At 37.5% G+C, this 23,216-nt stretch overlaps 1 protein-coding gene across 1 annotated transcript; it reads left to right on the forward strand.

Annotated features, from left to right (window-relative positions):
* On the forward strand, nucleotides 10,665–11,582 carry LOC100739405 (olfactory receptor 7A17-like). Its single transcript, XM_021085500.1, has one exon. The coding sequence runs from the start codon at nucleotides 10,671–10,673 to the stop codon at nucleotides 11,580–11,582; it is 912 nt and encodes a 303-aa protein (XP_020941159.1). The 5' UTR covers nucleotides 10,665–10,670.

Raw genomic sequence — 23,216 nt, forward strand, 5'->3', positions numbered from 1 at the left:
GGTCTTTTAACTGTGAATGATTCCTCTGCTTCTTCATTTTACTTGTGTTTCTCTTACTCTGTGAGTTTAGCAGAAACAAATACCTCCTGTAGTCATGGGGGGCTATTTGCACGTGGAGTGTCCCTGGGTACCTTTTGTGGGTTTAATATCTTTTTTCATGAAGAATGCTTTTGATTTGGATTCTTACTGTCTCTTTCCTCAGTGTATGCTTGCCCTTATCCTCTTGATAGATGTGTGCAGGTGCATGGCCCTCATACGATCCCAGGAAATCAAGGTCAGCTGTTGGCACCTGGTCACAGGCCCCTTAGTAGTGGTAGTGGTGAGTCACATGCACTCAAAGGAAGATGGGGGCAGTGACTGTTGCCTGCTCATGACACCCTCAGTGGAGGCAACCCTCTGTGACCACCTCTGGGATCCAAGAGGACAGTGGTAACTTGTGCCTGCCCCAGAAGCAAGCAGTGCCCTGCCACCTGAGAGACCAATCATGGACAAAGAAACTCCTATGGGGTCCTGACCCACCCTTATTATACTCCCCAACAATGGCATCCTGCCTCTTTTGTGGGCACAGGCTTCTTCCTGCACTCCCTTGGTTGTAGCACCACACCCTAGCCCCTAAGCCTTTCTCTACACAGCCAACCTTGTCCTTTCCCTGGATCTGACTTCTGAAGACTCAGCACCCAGCCCCTGTCCTACCAGCAGATGAGTCTCAGCTGGGGTGTGGTGGCTGGCAGCACTATCTGTGTATGTCTTTCTCTCCTTTGCCTTCCACAAACCAGGTTCTACATTTCTCCAAGACTCCAAATTTCCCCCTATGTCCTGGCTGTTCTCACTGCCAGTGAGGGGCCTTCACAGTGTGTGGAAACATTTCCTCTTTCACAGCTTCCTCCCAAGAAAGCTGACTCTGTCCCAATTCCTTACTCTTTTTTTTTTCTTTTCTTGCCCTTTTGGAAATCTGAATTTCTGCCAGTGTTCAGCAGATGTTTTGTGAGAATTATCCACATGTAGATATATTTTTTATGTATTAGTGGCAAATTTTTTCTCCACATCCTATTCCTATGCCATCTTGCCAGAGCCTTTGAGTTCCTTATATATTTTGGGTACTAACCCCTTATCAAATGCATGATTTACAAATATTTTCTTCCATCCTATATATTCCCTTTCTGTTTTGTTGATGAAGGAAATTTTTATAGTTTTATGTACTCCTATAAGTTTATTTTTGCATTTCTTTCCTTTGCCTGAGAAGACATGTCTAGAAAGATATTGCAAAGAGTATACTGCCGGTTTTTCCTAGAATTTTTAATATTTCAGTTTTTACATTTAAATCTTTAACCCATTTTGAGTTTATTATTATGTATGGTGTAAGACAGTAGTGTGGTTTTACTCTTTTCTATGTAGCTATCCAGTTTTCCAAACACTGTTTATTGAAGATACTATCCTTTCTCCATTGCATGTTGTGTGTTCCTTTGTCACAAATTAATTGTCCACATGGGAGTTATTTCTGCGTTCTCATTTCTTCTTTTGATTTTTTTTTCTTTTTAGCCGCCAGTCTGCTTCACAGCCACAGCAATGTAGGAACTGAGCTGCATCTGTGAACTATACCACAGTTCATGGCAATGCCAGATCCTTAACCCACTGACCAAGGCCAGGGATCAAACCTGCATCCTCATGGATACTAGTCTGGTTCATTGCTGCTGAGTCACACAGGAAATAGTGGGCTCTCATTTCTGTGTGCATGATTTTCTGCCCATAACATGCTGGGGTTTTTTGTGGGGTTATTTACAATTTTTTATAATTTTTATTAAACTCTGTCGAGTTACAAAGTTCCTTCAACTTCTGCTCTATATCAAAGTGACCCAGCCACCCATACACACCCATTTTTTTCATTTTCTGTCAGGTTCTTACCCAAGAGACTGGATATGTTTCCCTGCTTACAGCAGTACCACATCACTCATCCATTGTAAATGTAACAGTCTGCATCTACCAACCCCAAACTCCTAGTCAGACTCCCTCCCTCCCCCCTTCTCCGTGGAAAAAACAAGTCTGCTCTCCATGTCCATGGTTGGTTTCTGCTTTGCAGATAGATCATTTGTGTCATATTTTAGACTCCACATATAAGGAATATCATATGGTGTTTGTCTTTCTCTTTCTGACTTTCCTCAGAAAAGAGAGGCACTAGCTTCATCCATGTTGCTGCAGATGGCATTATTTTGTCCCTTTACAGCTGAATAGTATTCCATTGAGTATGTGTACCACAAATGCTTAATCCATTCATCTGCCCATGGACATTTAGGTTGTTTCCATACCTTGGCTATAATGAAGAGTGCTGCAATGTACCTAGGGGTGCATATCTTTTTCAATGAATGTTTTGTTCACATATACTCCCAGGAATGGGATTGCTGGACCATATTGCAGTACCGTATTCAGTTTTCTGAGGTACATCCATACTGTTTTCCAAAGTAGTTGTGCTAATTTACATTCCCACCAACAGTGTAGGAGGTTCCCTTTTCTCCATTCCATCTCCAGCATTTGTTATTTGCTGACTTGTTAATGATGGTCATTCGAACTTGTGTGAGGTGGTTCCTCATTTTAGTTTTGATTTGCATTTTTCTTATAAATAGTGCTGTTGAGCATTTTTTTTCCACATGCCTGATGGCCATCTGCATGTGTTCTTTGGGGAAATGTCTATTTATGTTTTCTGCCTATTTTTCTATTGGGTTGTTTGGGTTTTTGTTTTTGAGTTGTATGAATTGTTTGTATATTTTGGAGATTAAACATTTGTCAGTTGAATCATTTGCAAGGTTTTCTCCCATTCTGTGGATTGTCTTTTCATTTTTTAATAGTTTCCTTTGTTGTACAGAAGCTTTTCAGTTTAATTAGGTCCCATTTGTTTATTTTTGTCTTTATTATCATTATTCTAGGAGGTGGATCAAACAAGATGTTGATGTGTTTTATGTAAAAGGGCTTTCTGCCTATGTTTTCCTCCAGGAGTTTTATAGTATCTGGCCTTACATTTAAGTCTTTAATACATTTTGGTTTTATTTTTGTGCATGGTGTTAGAAAATGTTCTAAAGTCCTTCTGTTAAATGTGGCTGTCCAGTTTTCCCAGCACTATTTAGTGAAGAGACTACCTTTCCTCCAATGTATGTTCTTACCTCCTTTGTCATAGATTAGTTGACCATAGGTGCTTGGCTTTATTTCTGGGCTTTCTATCCTGTTCCATTTATCTATATTTCTGTTTCTGTGCCAGTACCATACTCTATTGATGATCGTAGATTTGTAGCATAATCTGAAGTCAGGGAGACTGATTCTTCCAGTTCCCGTTTTCCTTTTGCATATTGTTTTAAGTATTCAACGTCTTTTGCATCTCCATATAAATTAGTATTTTGTTCTAGTTCTGTAAAGAATGTCATTGGTAATTTGATATGGATTGCATTGAATCTGCAGATTGCCTTCGGTAGTATTGCCATTTTGACTGTATTGATTTTTTTGATTCAAGAGCATAGTATATCTCTCCATCTATTTGTGTCATCTTTGATTTCTTTCATCAGCATTTTATAGTTTTCAGAGTATAGGTCTTTTGTCTCTTATGTAGGTTTATTCCTAGATATTTTATTATTTTTGATGTGATGGTAATTTATCTTTCTGATAGTTCATTGTTAGTATGTAGAAATGCAATCAATTTCTGTGCATCAGTGTCACATCCTGCAACTTTACCAAATTCGTTGATGAGCTCTAACAGATTTCCAGTAGTCAAATCTGGTACTTTGGGATTTTCTAGCTATAGTATCAAGTCATCTGCAGTGATAGTTTTACTTCTTCTCCAATCTGGATTCCTTTTATTTCTTTTCTTTCTCTGATTGCCATGGCTAGAACTTCCAAAACTAGGTGGGATAACATTGGTGAAAGTGGACATTCTTTTCTTATTCCTGATCTTAGTTTAAATGCTTTCAGCTTTTCACCATTGAGAATGATGTTAGCTGTATCTTTGTCATAAATGGATTTTATATTGAGGTAGTTCCCCTCTATGCCCACTCTATGGAGAGTTTTTTTCAGGAATGGGTGTTGAATTTTGTCAAAAGCTTTTGCTGCATCTCTTGAGATGATCATATGGTTTTTGTTTTCCAGTTTTCTGATACAGTGTATCACATTGATGATAAATCCTGCCTGATCATGGTGTATGATCTTTTTAATATATATTTGGATGTGGTTTGCTAATATTTTGTTGAGGATTTTTTGCATCTATATTCATCTGTGATACTGGCCTATAATTTGTATTATGTGTATGTGTGGTCTGTTTTTTGTTATCATGGTGGTGGGGGCTTCATAGAATGAGCTGCAATTTTTTTGGAAAATTTTCAGAAGAAGAGGTGTTAACTCTTCTCTGAATGTTTGATAGAATTCAGCTATAAAGCCATCAAGTCCTGGAGTTTTGTGGTTTTTTTGGAATTTTTTTAATCACATTTTCAGTTTCAGTGCTTGTAATTGGCCTAGTCATATTTTCCACTTCTTTCTGTTTCAGTCTTGGTAGGTTGTACCTGTGTAAGAATCTGTCCATTTCTTCTAGGTTGTCCATTTTATTTACATAGAGTTGCTTATCGTATTCACTCATGATATTTTGTATTTCTGTGGAGTCAGTTGTAACTTCTTTTTTCATCCCTAATTTGATGGATTTGAACCCACTCCCTTTTTTCTTGATCAGTCTGGCTGTCAGGATTGTCAATTTTTTTAATCTCTTCAAAGAATCAACTTTTGGTTTCATTGATCTTCTCTACAATTTTCTTTGTGTCTATGTTATTAACTTATGCTCTAATCTCAAGGTTTTCTTTACTTCTACTAATTTTGGGTTTTTTCTGTTCTTCCTTCTCTAGATGTTTAACATGTAATGTTAGGTCATTTATTTGAGGTTTTTTCTTCTTTCCTGAGATAAGATTGTATTGTTATAAACTTCCCTCTCAGAACTGCTTTTGCCGTGTCCCATAAGTTTTTGATTGTTGTATCTTCCTTGTCATTTGTCTCTAAGTATCTTTTAATTTCTTCTTTGATTTCTTCAACCATTGGTTGTTTAGTAGCATCTTGTTTAAACTTCCAGGAGTTTGCGTTTTTTGCTTTTTTTTCTTGTAGTTGGTTTCTATCTCATAGCATTGTGTGTGTGGTAGAGAAAATACCATGCTGTTTTTGTTACCATAGTTTTGTAGCAAAATTTGAAATCCTCGAGTGTGATATAGGTTCAGTTTGTTCTTTTTCTAAGGATTACTTTGGCTATTTGGAATCTTTTGTGGCTCCATATAGATTTTAGAATTATTTATTCCATCCGTGAAAAAATGCCATTTGGATTTTGTTGGGGGATAGTATCATATATGGCAATATGTACATTTTCACAACAGTAATTTTTCCAATCCATTATCACAGAGTATACCTCCATTTATTTGAGCTCCAATTGTTTTCAATAATTTGTTACAGTGTACAAGTTTAACTTGCTTGGTTAAATTTGTTCTTGTGTATATAATTCTTTCGTTGCAATTGTTTTCTTAATTTCTTTTTCCTGCTAGTTCATTATTAGTGTATAGAAACGCAAAAGATTTTTGTGCATTGATATTTATATTCTGCAACTTTACTTCATTTTGTATTATTTCTAATAGTTTTTGGTGAAGTATTTAGAGTTTTGATATATAAAAATCATGTGACCCACAAATAGTGACAACTCTACTTTTTACTTTCCAATTTGGATGTTTAGCTAGGCCTGCAATACTATCTTGAATAAGATTGGTGAGAGTGGGTATCCTTCTCTTGGTCTTGGTCTTAGAGAGATAGCTTTCAGTTTTTCACCACTGGGTATGATATTAGCTGTGGGTTTGTCATATATAGCTTTTATTATGTTGAGGTACATTCCTTCCATACCCACTTAATTGACAGTATTTATCATAAACATGTGTTGAATCTTGTCAAATTTATTTTCTGCAGCTATTGAATTGATCATATAGGTTTTTATCCTTCATTTTTAATTCAACACATCATGTTGATTGATTGCAGCTATTGAGCAATCCTTGCATCTCTGGAACAAGTTCTGTTTGATTGTGGTGTCTGATTGTTTTAATATATTGTCATATTCAGGTTTGGGGTAATTTTTTATGTATATTCACTGGAGATACTGTCCTTTAATTATTATTTGTGTATGTTTCCATGATCTGACTTTGGTATCAGGAAAATGTTGGCTTCATAAGATTAGTAAGTAGTATTTTTTCTCTTTCAGTTTTTTGGAAGAGTTTGAGGTATATGGGTATTAAATTCACTCTGATAGAATTCCCCTGTGAAGCTGTCTGGTTCTGGACTTTTGTTTGGGGGGTGTTTTTTGATTACTGTTCAATCTCTGTACTAGTGATTGGCCTATTCAAATGTTCTTCTTTTCATGATTCATCCTTAGAAGACTTTATGATTCTAAGAATTTATTTATTCTCGTTGTCCAGTTTGTTGGCATAGAGTCATTCATAATATTTTCTTATAATCCTTATTTTTTGGAGAAGGGAAGAGAATTTTAGTATACTTTTCAGATAATTGTGGATATTATTTGATATTCAAATTTTGACCAATCATATTTTAAACATTCATTGCAAGGTAGAATCTAGAATTGATGAACTTTTCAAAATTTTGTTACCTTAAAATCCATGGGTTCATAATGCATCTTGGTTTTGGGGTTTTTTATAATCATAATAATAATCATAATTATTATTACTATTCAGGTATGGTTGATTTACAATGTTATATCAAGTTCTGTGGTACTGCAAAGTGACCCCATCACACATTTCACTGTCCTGTACAGTAAGGTTCCATTTTCCATCCATTCCATATATATGAGTTTGCATCCAAAAAAACCCCCAAAATGCCCATCCATCACACTCCCTCCCCTTTTCACCTTGAGAACCCTGCTCTCCTTGGCCATGATTTGTTTCTATTTTTTGGGTTTGTTTTTTTTTTTTTTTTTTTTAGATAGGGTTATCTGTTCCATAATTTAGATTCCACAAATAAGTGATGTCATATGGTATTTGTCATTTACTTTCTGGCTTACTTCAGTAAGAAAGTATGAGAGTCTCTAGTTTCATTCATTTTGCTGCAAATGGCATTGGTATTTTTTATGGCTGAGTAATATTCCATTGTATGTATGTACCACATTTTCTAAATCCATTTGTATTTATGTGGTATTCATTGTCACTTCTCTTTCATTTTTGACTTTATTAATTGGAGACATCTCTTTTTTTAGTGAGTCTAGAAAAGGCTTTTGAATTTTATCTTTTTAAACACAGATCTTAGCTTCATTGATCTTTTGTATTGTCTTTTTAGTCTCTATTTCTTTTATTTCTTCTCTGATTTTTATTGTTTCCTTCCTTCTACTGATAAGGTTGTTTGTTCTCTTTTCTAGTTCCTTTAGATGTAAGAGAAGATTGAGATCTTTCTTTTTTGTCTTGAGGATGTCCTTTATTACTATAAACATCCCTTGAACTAATTTAGCTACATCCCAGAGATTTGGATATGTTTATTTTCATTTTCATCTGTCTTTAGGTATTATTACTAAATCTCTGATTTCTTCATTCACTCAATAGTTGTTCTGTAGCATGTTGTCCAGTCTCTTCCTATTAGTGAGTTTTCTAGCTTTCTATATATCTTGTAACTGATTTATAGTTTCATACCGTTATGATCAGAAAGATGCTTGCTATTATTTCAATCTTCTTAAATTTATTGAGGCTTGTTTTGTCTCCCAACATATGGTCTATAATCGAGAAAGTTCTATGTGCTCTGGAGAATAATATGCATTCTGCTGCATTTGGATGGAATGTTCTGTACAAATCTATCATGTTTATCTGCTCTAACATTATATTTAAGGCCACTCTTCCCTTGTTGATTTTCTATCTGGATGATCTATCCATTGATATAATCGTTAAAGTCCCCTGCTCTTATTATATTGCCATCAATTTCTCCCTTTAGGTCTCAATAATTGCTTTATATATTTTGGTGCTCTTATATTAGACACATATATATTAATCACTGGTATGTCTTCTTGATGAGTTGTCCCCATTATCATTATATACTATCCATCTTTGTCTCTCGTTACATTTTTGGCTTGCATCTTTGTTTGATACAGGTATTGCTATACCACCATTTTCTGGCTGCCATTTACTTGGAGTATCATCTTTCATCTCCAAAGAACCTATGTTTGTCTTTAGAGCCAAGATGATGCCCCTGGAGTTAGCATATAGTTAGGTATTGTTTCCACCAAACCACTGTGTCTTTTAATCCATTTATATTTAGGGTGACTATTGATTAGTTAGAACTTAGTACTGCTATTTTATCTTTTGTTTTCTGGTTGCTGTATTATCTCCATTTTTTAGTTTTACTTATGGTTCTGTCTGCTGTGTTAGTTTAGTCGTTTTCTAAGATGTTTTCCCCAGTTCCCTCTTTCTTTAAGTTTTGTGTCTCTGTTCTAGCTTTATGTTTTGTTGTTACCATGAGATGTGCATACAATGTCTCATAGATAAAATAGCCATTTTTCTGTTGATGGCATCTTATCTACATCTACCTATATGGGTTCCATTCTTTTCCTCTTATCATTTTTTCAGTTTTCTCAAATTATCCCATTATATGTTGTGAATTTATTAAGTAGCTGTAGTTATTTTTATTACTTTTCCCTTTAATATCTGTGCTAATATCTGTGTTTTTTATTTGTTTGTTTGTTTTGTTTTGTTTTTTGCTTGATTCAAATGATTCAACAGATTATTAATTAGACACAGTTTTGGTTTCAGTAGGTGGCACTATGGCTCAAAGTTTTGATTTCTCTTACCTGAGTTGCTTCTGGTTGTATTTGAGAATTGTCCCTCTCCACCCACCACTGCCTCTGTCATAGGTATTGCTCAGTGCCTGTGTTTCTGCTTGTGTCTTCAGGGTCATTAGTACCTTGCTGTTGCTGGTGTTGCTGACATAGCCACCAGATGCATCTTGAAGGTGGACATTTTTGTTATGTCTATGGTCTCCTGGGTCTCAGGTTCTGCCACTGCAGGGGCAAGATAAAAGTAGGGGGGCAAGCAGGGTCACAGCTATTTTTGTATTGTGTTTGTCAGTTTCACAGGCACTGCCACTATGGACACAAAGTGGTGGAAGCAGAGTCATGGGCACTTCTGTGGCTAGAAGGACCCTCAGGCCATACTCCCAATGCTTCTCAGTTCCTTATAGCCATGGGCTCTGTGGAGATAAGAATACTGGTGTTTGGTGTACCTATTTCCCTGATCCTACCTGGTACTCTGGGGCTACAGGCTTAGCTGCACCAACCAGGGGCCTAGGATCACAGACACCACATTTACTCTTCTCACAGTTCCACCTCCTCTGTACCTTACAGTCTGCCCACCTTTAGATGTACAGATGTGTGAAAATCTCTTGTGTCCTGTTGTGTTGGGAAGAAGTACCTTTGTTGAACTGTGGATATTTTGCTGGTTGTAGGTTGAAGATTAAAGGCAAAGGAACATCTCACCCTTTCATGATGCTGACATCACTCCTAATTCTACATCCTTTAAGATAATATAAGGTTGAAAGCTTCCCTCGCAGCATTGTTTTACTAATTATTGTGACTTTGGGGAGAAAAACCTAGTATTATCACAGCATCAGGAATCATAGTGTACTGTGTATGTGATTGTGCTTGTAGATATGTCAGTTTTGTGTGTATAAGTGTATTTTGTGGGGAATGAGCAGTTCTCAGGGCAGTGGTACCCAGACCACATACATCAAAATGTGACCCTCAAAATGCAAATACTGGAATGTTAACCAACAGATGAAGATTTATACTCACAAGATTCAAAAAGTAATAAAGTACAAGGAACAATGCATAAGCTATGTACTCCCTGTGTCTTGAAGTTTCAGCTGTAGCAGGGAGGCCACTCCATTCCTCAACACTCTCTACCATTTCTCACTGCACTCTCTTGCTCATTCCCTCACCACCACACTGGCAAAACTTTCAGTTTTGAATATTTGAAAAAAAAGAGCCTTCCTAAAAGTTTTTTCTCAGGCTCTTTCCCTGACCGGAAATATCTTTCCCCTGACTTCCAATATCTTCCCCCAACTTCCAATATCTTCAAGTATCCAGCTTTCATTTCATCGTTTACAGGTCTTCTGAACTCCCAGTAAAAAAAAATAGCATCCCCAACCATGGTTTTTAATACATAGTTTCTCTTTCTTCAGAGCATAGTTCAACATGTGACATGATATATGATATTTACTTTCTTATATTCTTGTGCTATCATTATATGCTTTGTTTTTTTTCCAGCACCCTATACTTTTACCTAGAAGATGGTCAATAGTCAACATATATTCCTCTAATGCATGAAAGCACTTCTCACAAAAACTAATAAATATATGATCCCTTGGGGGGAATCCGAGAGTTTTCTCCTCATTATAATCTATCTAGCATATCTACCTGAGCATTTTGTATCTTTTTCCCACTTGTATCTCTATCTTTTCTGTCTCTCTATAAGAGAATTACTAGCCATAGATGTCATGAAAAGTCTCTTAGAAGCAATAATTTGTACAAAATGCACAGATTTATTTCTTGGATGTAAAATACAAATAGCAACATTTCAACTGTTAGTAATACCCTTTCCATTTGTGTGAAAATTAATCGTGTTATCTTTTCCATGCCTAGTAATCACCACCACCATATGGTTCCAGGCAACTATACACAAAATTCAGAATTTTTTCTTCAGGGATTATCAAAGGAACCAGAGTTGCAGCCCCTCATATTTGGACTTTTCCTCTCCATGTACCTCATCACTGTGTTTGGAAACCTGCTCATCATCCTGGCTGCCAGTTCAGACTCTCACCTCCACACACCCATGTACTTTTTTCTCTCAAATCTCTCCTTTGTAGATATCTGTTTCACCACCACAACAATCCTAAAGATGCTAATAAATATACACACCCAGAGCAAAGTTATATCCTATGAAGGCTGCATCAGCCAGATGTATTTTTACATACTCTTTGCAGTGTTGGATGATTTTATTCTGAGTGTAATGGCTTATGATCGCTTCTTAGCCATCTGCCACCCCCTACACTACACAGTCATCATGAACCCCCGGCTCTGTGGACTGCTGGTTCTGGTGTCCTGGATCATCAGTGCCCTCCATTCCTTGTTAGAAAGCTTACTGGTGCTGCGACTGTCTTTCTGTATGGACTTGGAAATCCCTCACTTTTTCTGTGAAATCAAACAAATTGTTAATCTTGCTTGTGACACTTTTCTTAATGATACAATTATGTATTTTACAGCCCTTCTGATTGGTGGTGGTCCTCTGGCTGGTATCCTTTACTCTTACTCTAAGATCATTTCATCTATATATAGAATGGCATCAGCTGGGGGAAAGTATAAAGCACTTTCCACCTGTGCGTCTCACCTCTTGGTTGTCTTCCTATATTACTGTTCAGGTGTAGGAGTCTATCTCAGCTCTACTCCTACCCACAGTTCCCACTTAAGTACAATAGCTACAGTGATGTACACAGTGGTAACACCCATGCTGAATCCCTTGTCTATAGTCTCAGGAACAAAGATATAAAGAGGGCTCTGAAGAAAGTCATTCAGTTGGCAGTTATAAAAAGGCAAGTCACATAAAAAAGAATGGCATAATGCCATTTGCAGCAACATGGATGGAACTAGAGACTCTCATACTGAGTGAAATAAGTCAGAAAGAGAAAGACAAATACCATATGATATCATTTATAGTTGGAATCTAATATCCAGCACAAATGAACCTTTCCACAGAAAAGAAAATCATGGACTTGGAGAATAGACGTGTGGCTGCCCAGGTGGAGAGGGAGGGAGTGGGAGGGATCAGGAGCTTGGGGTTAACAGATGTAAACTATTGCTCTTGGAATGAATTTACAATGAGATCCTGCTGTGTGGCACTAAGAACTATGTCTGGATGGTTACATCGCAACACAACAATGGGAGGAAAAACTATGTATACACGCATGTGTAACTTGGTCCCCATGCTGTACAGTGGAAAAAAAAATTTAATAATAAATAAATAAATAAATAAATAAATAAATAAATAAAAGGCAAGTCATTATGAGTCTAAAGAAGTGCCTTTGAAACCGTCTCAACCCTCAGAAGCAGAAATTACTATTCTTTGATCAGATTTGAGGTGTTAAACTTGCTCTTTCTATTTATTTCCTGCAATTTCTCTTTATTTGACTTTAACCCTTTATACAACTTATATAACTCACTTGTTGAAGCTTTCCACTCTTTCTGGTGTATAGGCAGGTTTCTCATTTGTTCATTTCCCTACTTTCACCAGTTTTTCCCAAATTTAGGGCAGAAATACTAAATATATATATATATATATATATATATATATATATATCCATTTATTTTATGAGGCAACATAGATTTCTTAAGAATAATTACTTCTGGAAGTTACCATTGTGGCTCTGTGGTTAATGAATCCAACTGGGAACCGTGAGATTGCAAGTTCGATCCCTGGCCTCGCTCAGTGGGTTAAGGATCCTGCATTGCTGTGAGCTGTGTAGGTCGAAGATGTGGCTCAGATCCCACATTGCTGTGGCTCTGGCATAGGCTGGTGGCTACAGCTCCGATTAGACCCGTAGCTTGGGAACCTCCATATGCTGTGGGTGTGGCCCTAGAAAAGGCAAAAAGACAAAAAATATAATAATAATAATTTCTCCTCTGGAGTTTTCTGGTGTCTCATCAGGTTAAATATCTGGTATTGTCTCTGCCATGGTTCTGGTTAATTCTGTGGCATGTGCTCCATCCCTGGCCCAAGAACTTTCCCATGCTGCAGGCATAGCCAAAGTAAATAGATAACTTCTTCTCACAGACTGTGGTTGCCAAGGGTAAGAGTGTTAGGGGAGGGATGGAATGGGAGGTTGGGGTTAGAGGATGTAAGCTATTATATATGGAAAAGATAAAAACAAGGTCCTACTGTATAGCACAGAGAAAAATATTCAGTGTCCTATGATAAACCATGATGGAAAAGAATATTTTAAAAGAATGTATATAAATGTATAGCTGACCCGCCCAAGACCCCAAGGGGTGCTGAGACCTAGTGGACCAGCTGCATAGGACTGCCAGCTCCAGGCAGGACCCCCTGCAGCCCAGAAAAGCTGCAACAAGCCTGGCCGAATCGGGAAAAGATCTCAGACGGTCTTTCTGAATCGGGCTGCCCTGAGGAGGAGCCTCTTGAGTCTCCAAGGGCCCTGCTACCCGCCCAAGCCCCCAGGGAATGCTGAGACCTAGTGGACCAGCTGCATAGGACTGCCAGCTCCAGGCAGGACCCCCTGCAGCCCAGAAAAGCTGCAACAAGCCTGGCTGAATCGGGAAAAGATCTCAGATGGTCTTTCTGAATCGGGCTGCCCTGGGGAGGAGCCTCTTGGGTTTCCAATGGCCCTGCTACTCGCCCAAGCCCCCAAGGGGTGCCTGAGACCTAGTGGACCAGCTGCATAGGACTGCCAGCTCCAGGCAGGACCCCCTGCAGCCCAGAAAAGCTGCAACAAGCCTGGCTGAATCGGGAAAAGATCTCAGATGGTCTTTCTGAATCGGGCTGCCCTGAGGAGGAGCCTCTTGAGTCTCCAAGGGCCCTGCTACCCGCCCAAGACCCCAGAGAATGCTGAGACCTAGTGGACCAGCTGCATAGGACTGCCAGCTCCAGGCAGGACCCCCTGCAGCCCAGAAAAGCTGCAACAAGCCTGGCTGAATCGGGAAAAGATCTCAGATGGTCTTTCTGAATCGGGCTGCCCTGGGGAGGAGCCTCTTGGGTTTCCAATGGCCCTGCTACTCGCCAAAGACCCCAGGGGGTGCCTGAGACCTAGTGGACCAGCTGCATAGGACTGCCAGCTCCAGGCAGGACCCCCTGCAGCCCAGAAAAGTTGCAACAAGCCTGGCCGAGTTGGGAAAAGATCTCAGACGGTCTTTCTGAGTCGGGCTGCCCTGGGGAGGAGCCTCTTGGGTCTCCAAGGGCCCTGCTACCCACCCAAGCTCCCAGGAGCTGCCCCACTCCCGTGAAATAACTGTTCAGCACCACCAGCACCCTGGAAGAGCCCCTGCAGCCCAGAAAAGCTGCAACAAGCTCGGCCAGACTGTGAAAAGATCCGCCTACATTCTCAGGCTGTCCTTCTGAGTTGGGCTGCCCTAGGGAAGAGCCTCTAAGGTTCTCAGTGAACCAGATAGCTGCTCCAGCCCCCAGGGGTGATGCACCCCTGAGGAACAGCTGCCCAACACCACCAACCCCCTGCAAGAACCCCACAGCCTAAAAACACCAGAGCAAGCTCTGCATGACCAAGTGAAATCTGCTACCATCGTGGTGTGGACCTCCCAGTCCTGTCTGCCCTCAGGAAGTCCTCCTTTGCTTCAAAGAAACACTGTTAGTCCCATCAACACTCCAGAAAAGCCACACTGCCTCAAAAAAGATAGACCAACAACGCCAGCCCTCAGGAAATATTCCACAGCAGTGACAAGGCAAACACTGCCCAGTCACGGACAGTACAACTCCCTCAGGAGAAAGAAGACAACAAGCAAGATGAAGAAGCTGAGAAACCACCCCCAGTCAAACCAACAGGAGAACTCACCTAAAACAGTCAACAATGAAACAGATCTCTGCAGTCAGACAGACCTGGAATTCAAAAGAGAAATACTGAAAATACTGAAGGAATTCAGAGAAGATATGAACAGTAATGCAGATACCCTCAGAAAGGAGCTAGAAAATATAAGGAGGAGCCAAGAAAAACTAGAACATTCATTTGCAGAGATGCAAACTGAACTAGGGGCAGTAAAAACCAGAATGAATAATGCAGAAGAATGAATCAGTGATATGGAAGATAGAATAATGGAAATCACTCAATCTGGTCAACAGACAGAAAACCGAATCAAAAAACTGGAAAGCAATATAAGAGACCTATGGGATAATATAAAGTGGGCCAATCTATGCATAATAGGAATTCCAGAAGGAGTAGAAAAAGATAAGGTAGTGGAAAATATATTTGAAGAAATTATCACTGGAAACTTCCCAAATCGAAAGGATACTGGGATTCAAGATACAAGAAGCACAGAGGGCCCCAAACAAACTGAACCCAAACAGACCCACACCAAGACACATCATAATAAAAATGGCAAAAGTTAGCGATAAAGAGAGGATCCTAAAGGCAGCAAGAGAAAAACAGAATGTTACCTACAAGGGAACCCCCATAAGAATATCAGCTGATTTCTCTACAGAAACACTACAGGCCAGGAGGGAATGGCAAGAGATATTTAAAGTGCTAAAAGGAAAAAATATGCAACCTAGAATACTCTATCCAGCAAGAATATCATTTAAAGTAGAAGGGGAAATAAAAACGTTTCCCAACAAACAAAAACTTAAAGAATACAGCAACACAAAATCCAGGTTAAAGGAAATATTGAAAGGGCTTCTCTAAACCAAAAAGAAAGGAAAGAAAGGGAAGAAAAAAGAAAAAAAAAAGAAGAAGAAGAAGAAGAGCAAGAACTTGGACTAAGGAAACCACAATCAGAGAGCAGTCACTCGAATAAGCCAGCATACAGATTTAATCATGAACATGCTTCAAACAAAATAAAATTAAAAAGAAAAAAATAAAAGAGTCATCAAAACCATAAAATATGGGCAAGGGATGTTAGGAGGTAAATAACCCTTTTTGTTTGTATGTATGTCTCTCTTCTTAATTTTAATATAATAATGAAGTGTTTGAACTTACAGAACCATCAGGCTAAAACACACAATTATGGGAAGGGGTTAGCATACTTAAAAAGCAGGGCAACCACAAGCCAAAACCAAATATTGCATTTGCAAAAAATGAAAAAATAATACACTCAAGCAGATAACAACAGGAGACCATCCAACCAATAACAAAAAAAAAAAAAGAAAGGAAGAATGGAGAACCATAGAATCAAATGGAACACGAGGATCAAATGGCAATAAATAATCATCTATCAATTATCACCTTAAATGTCAATGGACTGAATGCCTCAATCAAAAGACACAACAGAAGAAAGGGTGGGGGAAAAAAACTGTAACTGCAATGTAAACATCTAAGGATGACCTGACCCCCTTGCTGTACAGTGGGAAAATAAAAAAAAAAAAAGACACAGAGTGGCTGAGTGGATAAAAAGGCAAAAACCTGCAATATGCTGCCTACAAGAAACTCACCTTAGGACAAAAGATACGTATAGATTGAAAGTGAAAGGGTGGGGAAAAATATTTCACGCAAATAGACATGACAGAAAAGCAGGAGTCCCAACGCTCATATCAGACAAAATAGACTTTAAAACAAAAGACATAAAGAATGTCAAAGAAGGACACTATTTAATGATTAAGGGATCCATCCAAGGAGAGGATGTTACTATCATCAACATATATGCCCCAAACATAGGAGCACCCAGAGACATACAACAAATATTAACAGACATAAAGGGAGATATTGATGAGAATACAATCATAGTAGGAGACCTAAATACGCCCCTCACATCAATTGACAGATCCTCTAGACAGAAAACCAATAAAGCAACAGAGATCCTAAAGGAAACAATAGAAAAGTTAGACTTAATTGATATCTTCAGGACACTACATCCAGAAAAATCAGAATACACATTCTTCTCAAATGCTCATGGAACATTCTCAAGAATTGACCACATATTGGGACACAAAGCTAACCTCAATAAATTTAGGAGCATAGAAATTATCTCAAGTATCTTTCTGACCACAATGCCATGAAATTAGAAATCAACCATGGGAAAAGCAAAGAGAAAAAACCTACTCCATGGAGACTAAACAACATGATACTAAAAAACCAATGGGTCAATGAGGAAATCAAGAAGGAAATTAAAAACTACCTTGAAACAAATGATAATGAAGACACAACCTCTCAAAATCTATGGGATGCTGCGAAAGCAGTGCTCAGAGGGAAATTTATAGCAATACAGGCCTTTCTCAAAAAAGAAGAAAGATCCGAAATGGACAACTTAACCCTCCACCTAAATGAATTAGAAAAAGAAGAACAAAAAAGTCCTAAATCAGCAGAAGGAAGGAAATTATAAAGATCAAAGAAGAAATCAATAAAATAGAGACTCAAAAAACAATAGAGAAAATTAATAAAACCAAGAGCTGGTTCTTTGAAAAGGTCAACAAAATTGATAAACCCCTGGCCAGACTCACTAAAAAGAGGAGAGAAAGAACCCAAATCACCAAAATTATAAATGAAAAAGGAGAAATCACAACAGATACAGCAGAAATACAAAAAACCATAAGAGAATACTATGAACAACTGTATCGCAACAAGTTTGACAATCTGGAAGAAATGGACAATTTTCTAGAATCTTACAGCCTGCCAAAACTGAATCAAGCAGAAACAGACCAACTGAACAGACCGATCACTAGAAATGAAATTGAAGAGGTCATAAAATCACTCCCTACAAATAAAAGTCCAGGACCAGATGGCTTCACAGGTGAATTCTATCAAACATATAAAGAGGAATTGGTGCCCATCTTCCTTAAACTCTTTCAAAAGTTTGAAGAAGAAGGAATACTCCCAAAGACATTCTATGATGCCACCATCACCCTCATTCCAAAACCAGACAGAGATACCACCAAAAAAGAAAACTATCGGCCAATATCATTGATGAATATAAATGCAAAAATTCTCAACAAAATCTTAGCCCAACGAATCCAACAACATATCAAAAAAATTATACACCATGACCAGGTTGGGTTCATCCCAGGTTCACAAGGATGGTTCAACATACGCAAATCAATCAGCATCATACACCACATTAACAAAAGAAAAGTCAAAAATCATATGATCATCTCAATAGACGCAGAAAAAGCATTTGACAAAGTTCAACATCCATTCATGATCAAGACCCTCACCAAAGAGAATATAGAGGGAACATTCCTGAACATAATCAAAGCCATTTATGATAAACCCACAGCAAATATAATCCTCAATGGGGAAAAACTGAAAGCCTTCTCCCTCAAATCTGGAGCAAGACAGGGATGCCCACTCTCACCACTGCTCTTCAACATCGTTTTGGAAGTCCTAGCCACAGCAATTAGACAAACAAAAGAAATAAAAGGCATCCATATAGGAAGAGAAGAGATTAAACTGTCACTGTATGCAGATGACATGATTCTATACCTAGAAAACCCTAAGGACTCAACCCCAAAACTCCTTGAACTGATTAATAAATTCAGCAAAGTGGCAGGATATAAGATTAACATTCAGAAGTCAGTTGCATTTCTGTATACCAGCAATGACACATTAGAAAAGGAATACAAAAATACGATACCTTTTAAAATTGTACCACACAAAATCAAATACCTCGGAATACACCTGACCAAAGAGGTAAAGGACCTATATGCCGAGAACTATAAAACAATAATCAAAGAAATCAAAGAAGATGTAAAGAAATGGAAAGATATTCCATGTTCCTGGATTGGAAAAATCAATATTGTGAAAATGGCCATACTACCCAAAGCAATCTACAGATTCAATGCAATCCCTATCAAATTACCCAGGACATTTTTCACAGAACTAGAACAAACAATCCAAACATTTATATGGAACCACAAAAGACCCAGAATCGCCAAAGCAATCCTGAGAAACAAAAACCAAGCAGGAGGCATAACTCTCCCAGACTTCAAGAAATACTACAAAGCCACAGTCATCAAAACAGTGTGGTACTGGTATCAAAACAGACAGACAGACCAATGGAACAGAATTGAGAATACGGACATAAACCCTGACACCTATGGTCAATTAATCTTTGACAAGGGAGGCAAGAACATAAAATGGGAAAAGGAAAGTCTATTCATCAAGCATTGCTGGGAAACCTGGACAGCTGCATGCAAAGCAATGAAACTAGAACACACCCTCACACCATGCACAAAAATAAACTCCAAATGGCTGAAAGACTTCAATATATGACAGGACACCATCAAACTCCTAGAAGAGAACATAGGCAAAACACTCTCTGACATCAACATCATGAATATTTTCTCAGGTCAGTCTCCCAAAGCAATAGAAATTAGAGCAAAAGTAAACCCATGGGACCTCATCAAACTGAAAAGCTTTTGCACAGCAAAGGAAACCCAAAAGAAAACAAAAAGACAACTTACAGAATGGGAGAAAATAGTTTCAAATGATGCAACTGACAAGGGCTTAATCTCTAGAATATACAAGCAACTTATACAACTCAACAGCAAAAAAATCAATGAATCAATGGAAAAATGGGCAAAAGACCCGAATAGACATTTCTCCAAAGAAGATACACAGATGGCCAGCAAACACATGAAAAAATGCTCAACATCGCTGATTATAAGAGAAATGCAAATCAAAACTACCATGAGATACCACCTCACACCAGTCAGAATGGCCATCATTCATAAATCCACAAATCACAAGTGCTGGAGGGGCTGTGGAGAAAAGGGAACCCTCCTGCACTGTTGGTGGGAATGTAAACTGGTACAGCCACTATGGAGAACAGTTTGGAGATACCTTAGAAATCTATACATAGAACTTCCATATGACCCCGCAATCCCACTCTTGGGCATCTATCCGGACAAAGCTCTACTTAAAAGAGACACATGCACCCTCATGTTCATTGCAGCACTATTCACAATAGCCAGGACATGGAAACAACCCAAATGTCCATCGACAGATGACTGGATTCGGAAGAAGTGGTATATATACACAATGGAATACTACTCAGCCATAAAAAAAAATGACATCATGCCATTTGCAGCAACATGGATGGAACTAGAGAGTCTCATACTGAGTGAAATGAGCCCGAAAGACAAAGACAAATACCACATGATATCACTTATAACTGGAATCTAATGTCCAGCACAAATGAACATCTCCTCAGAAGAGAAAATCATGGACTTGGAGAAGAGGCTTGTGGTTGCCTGATGGGAGGGGGAGGGAGTGGGAGGGATCGGGAGCTTGGGCTTATCAGACACAACCTAGAATAGATTTACACGGAGATCCTGCTGAGTAGCATTGAGAACTATGTCTAGATACTCATGTTGCAACAGAAGAAATATTGGGGGAAAAACTGTAGTTGTAATGTATACATGTAAGGATAACCTGACCCCCTTGCTGTACAGTGGGAAAAAAAAAATGTATAGCTGAATCACTTTGCTGTTCACTAGAAATAAACACAGTAGAAATCTACTCCATTTCAGTAAGAATGAATTAAATAAAATTAAAGAATAATTTCTTCTCAGACATTTATTTTCCCAAATATACTTTTGTCTAGGTTTCCTCGGAGAATAGTCATGACCTGTTCAAACTTACATTGAAAAAAAAAAACACGTGACTACTAAGCTCATGTAAATTCATTTCAGCGAAAATCTGAAACCAAAATTTTCACTTTGGGTCAGTAATTCTTTTCTGTTTTATAACTTCCATGCTCTTACTGACAACATACATTTTACATCCAACTGGTATCTTGATTTTATTATCTTATTCTACTTAGGGTCCACAATGCCTACACATTCAGGAGCAAAAAGTAGTTTTCAAATATACATCTTCCAGTGGAATCTATATGAAAACTCATATCTGAATAAAAGGATTGTCCTAATATTATCTTTGTGTCAGAGATGACCTTAACATGAAGAAAAATTTAAAAAAAAATTTAAATCATATATTTTATTACTATGAAAATATTTCACAAATATTTCAGAAAATATTTCTTTTTCATGCCTGGAACAAACCTCAGTAGAGTCACATGATAATAGTTACTGAAATAATCTTGAAAAACACAAAAATCTTGAATTGTATCTCCAATATCAGAACACTTGGTAAAAAAAAAATTTAAGTAACAGATTATTATAATTGCTGCTAATTATTATTGTGTCGCTTAGCTAAGCTGCAAACAAGTGGTCCTAAATTAAATGGTTAAATATAATGCCTTTATTATTGACTTAGATTATATGGTAGGGAGTTATTCTGATCTCTGCTTGAATATTCATGAGTCTTTAGTCAGCCATGACTCTCCACATTGTGTCCGTAGCTTATTCATGATGTTGTATGAGACTGCGGTTCCTTTCTGCCTTGAACTAATTTGTGTCAGTTTACTCTATTTATATGTGTAGGTTAATCTTATGGTTTAGAAAAAAAAGAAGCTTATCGAATATGAATTGTCTCGATTTAATGCCACTGGTATTATAGTCCACATGTGACATATTGCTTTCTATCCAATTAGAAGACATATCTCCCATCCCTATAAACTGTGATGCAATAGAGCCTACCTTGAGTCTTAAATTATGACATCTTTTTAGTTAATTTATTGTAGCATAACAATATGCAAAAATTTCACATGTTAATATACTAAATTTGCTGATGAAACCTTACAAAAATTATGTATACATATTGCTTATTTTCATTGACATATAATTCAAGAAAATGCACAAGAGTTTTAATTAACTGGTTTTATTATATAAAGGGATACCTCATTTTGCTATGGTTCACTTTATCTTGCTTCACAGATACTGCTTTTTTTAACAAATTGGAGATTTGTGGCAATCACTCATTCAGTTTTGTTAGTGTTATCTTTCCAATAGCACTTGCTGATTTTGTGTCTCTGTGTCACATTTAGGTAATTCTCACAATATTTCAAATGCTTTCATTATTATTATGATGTTATGGTTATCATGATTAATGATCTTCAATGTTATTATTGCAACTGTTTGATGTATCCATGAACTACACCTATGTAATACAGTGAATAAATGTGAGTTCTGACTGCCCAAGAAAACATATATTTCCTGATCTCTCTCCCTCTCCTTCTATCTTTCTATTCCCTGAGACACAAGATAATGAAATTAGTTGAATCTTGTCAAATATTTTTTCTACAGCTATTGAGTTGATCATATAGGTTTTTAATCCTTCATTTTTTAATTCAATGCATCATGTTGATTGATTGCAGCTATTGAACAATCCTTGCATCCCAGGAATAAGTTCTGCTTGATTGTGGTGTCTGATTGTTTTAATATATTGTTGTATTCAGGTTTGGGGTAATTTTTTATGTATATTCACTAGAGATACTGTCCTTTAATTATTATTTGTGTGTATGTTTCCATGGTCTGACTTTGGTATCAGGAAAATGTTGGCTTCATAAGATTAGTAAGTAGTATTTTTTCTCTTTCAGTTTTTTGGAAGAGTTTGAGGCATAGAGGTATTACATTTTCTTTAAATGATAGAATTCCCCCTGTGAAGCTCTCTGGTTCTGGACTTCTGTTTGGGGGGGTGCTTTTGGATTACTGTTCAATCTCTGTACTAGTGATTGGCCTATTCAAATGTTCTGTCTTTTCATGATTCAGCCTTAGAAGACTTTATGATTCTAAGTATTTATTTATTCTCGGTTGTCCAGCTTGTTGGCATATAGTCATTCATAATATTCTCTTATAAACCTTATTTTTTGGAAAAGGGAAGAGTATTTTAGTAGGCTTTTCAGATAATCACGGATGTTCTTTGATATTCAAATTTTGACAGATCGAATTTTCTTCAACAGTCATTGCAAGGTAGAATCTAGAATTGATGAACTTTTCAAAATTTTGTTACCTTAAAATCCATGGGTTCACAATGCATCTTGGTTTTGGGTTTTTTAAATAATCATACTAATAATCATTATTATTATTATTATTCAAGTATATAGTTGATTTACAATGTTTCATCAAGTTCTGTGGTACAGCAAATTGACCCCATCACACATTTCACTGTCCTGTACAGTAAGGTTCCATTTTCAATCCATTCCATATATAAGAGTTTGCATCCAAAAAACCCCCAAAATGCCCATCCATCACACTCCCTCCCCTTTTCACCTTGGGAACCCCAAGTCTGCTCTCGTTGGCCATGATCTGTTTCTATTTTTTGAGTTTTGGGTTTTTTTTTTAGATAGGGTCATCTGTTCCATAATTTAGATTTCACAAATAAGTGATGTCACACAGTATTTGTCATTTATTTTATGGCTTACTTCAGTAAGAAAGTATGAGAGTTTCTAGTTTCATTCATTTTGCTGCAAATGGCACTAGTCTTTTTTATGGCTGAGTAATATTCCATTGTATGTATGTACCACTTTTTCTAAATCCATTTGTATTTATGTGGTATTCATTTTCACTTCTCTTTCATTTTTGACTTTATTAATTGGAGACATCTCTTTTTTTAGT

This window comes from Sus scrofa, chromosome 2, assembly GCF_000003025.6.
Source record: "Sus scrofa isolate TJ Tabasco breed Duroc chromosome 2, Sscrofa11.1, whole genome shotgun sequence".
Lineage (NCBI taxonomy): Eukaryota > Metazoa > Chordata > Mammalia > Artiodactyla > Suidae > Sus > Sus scrofa.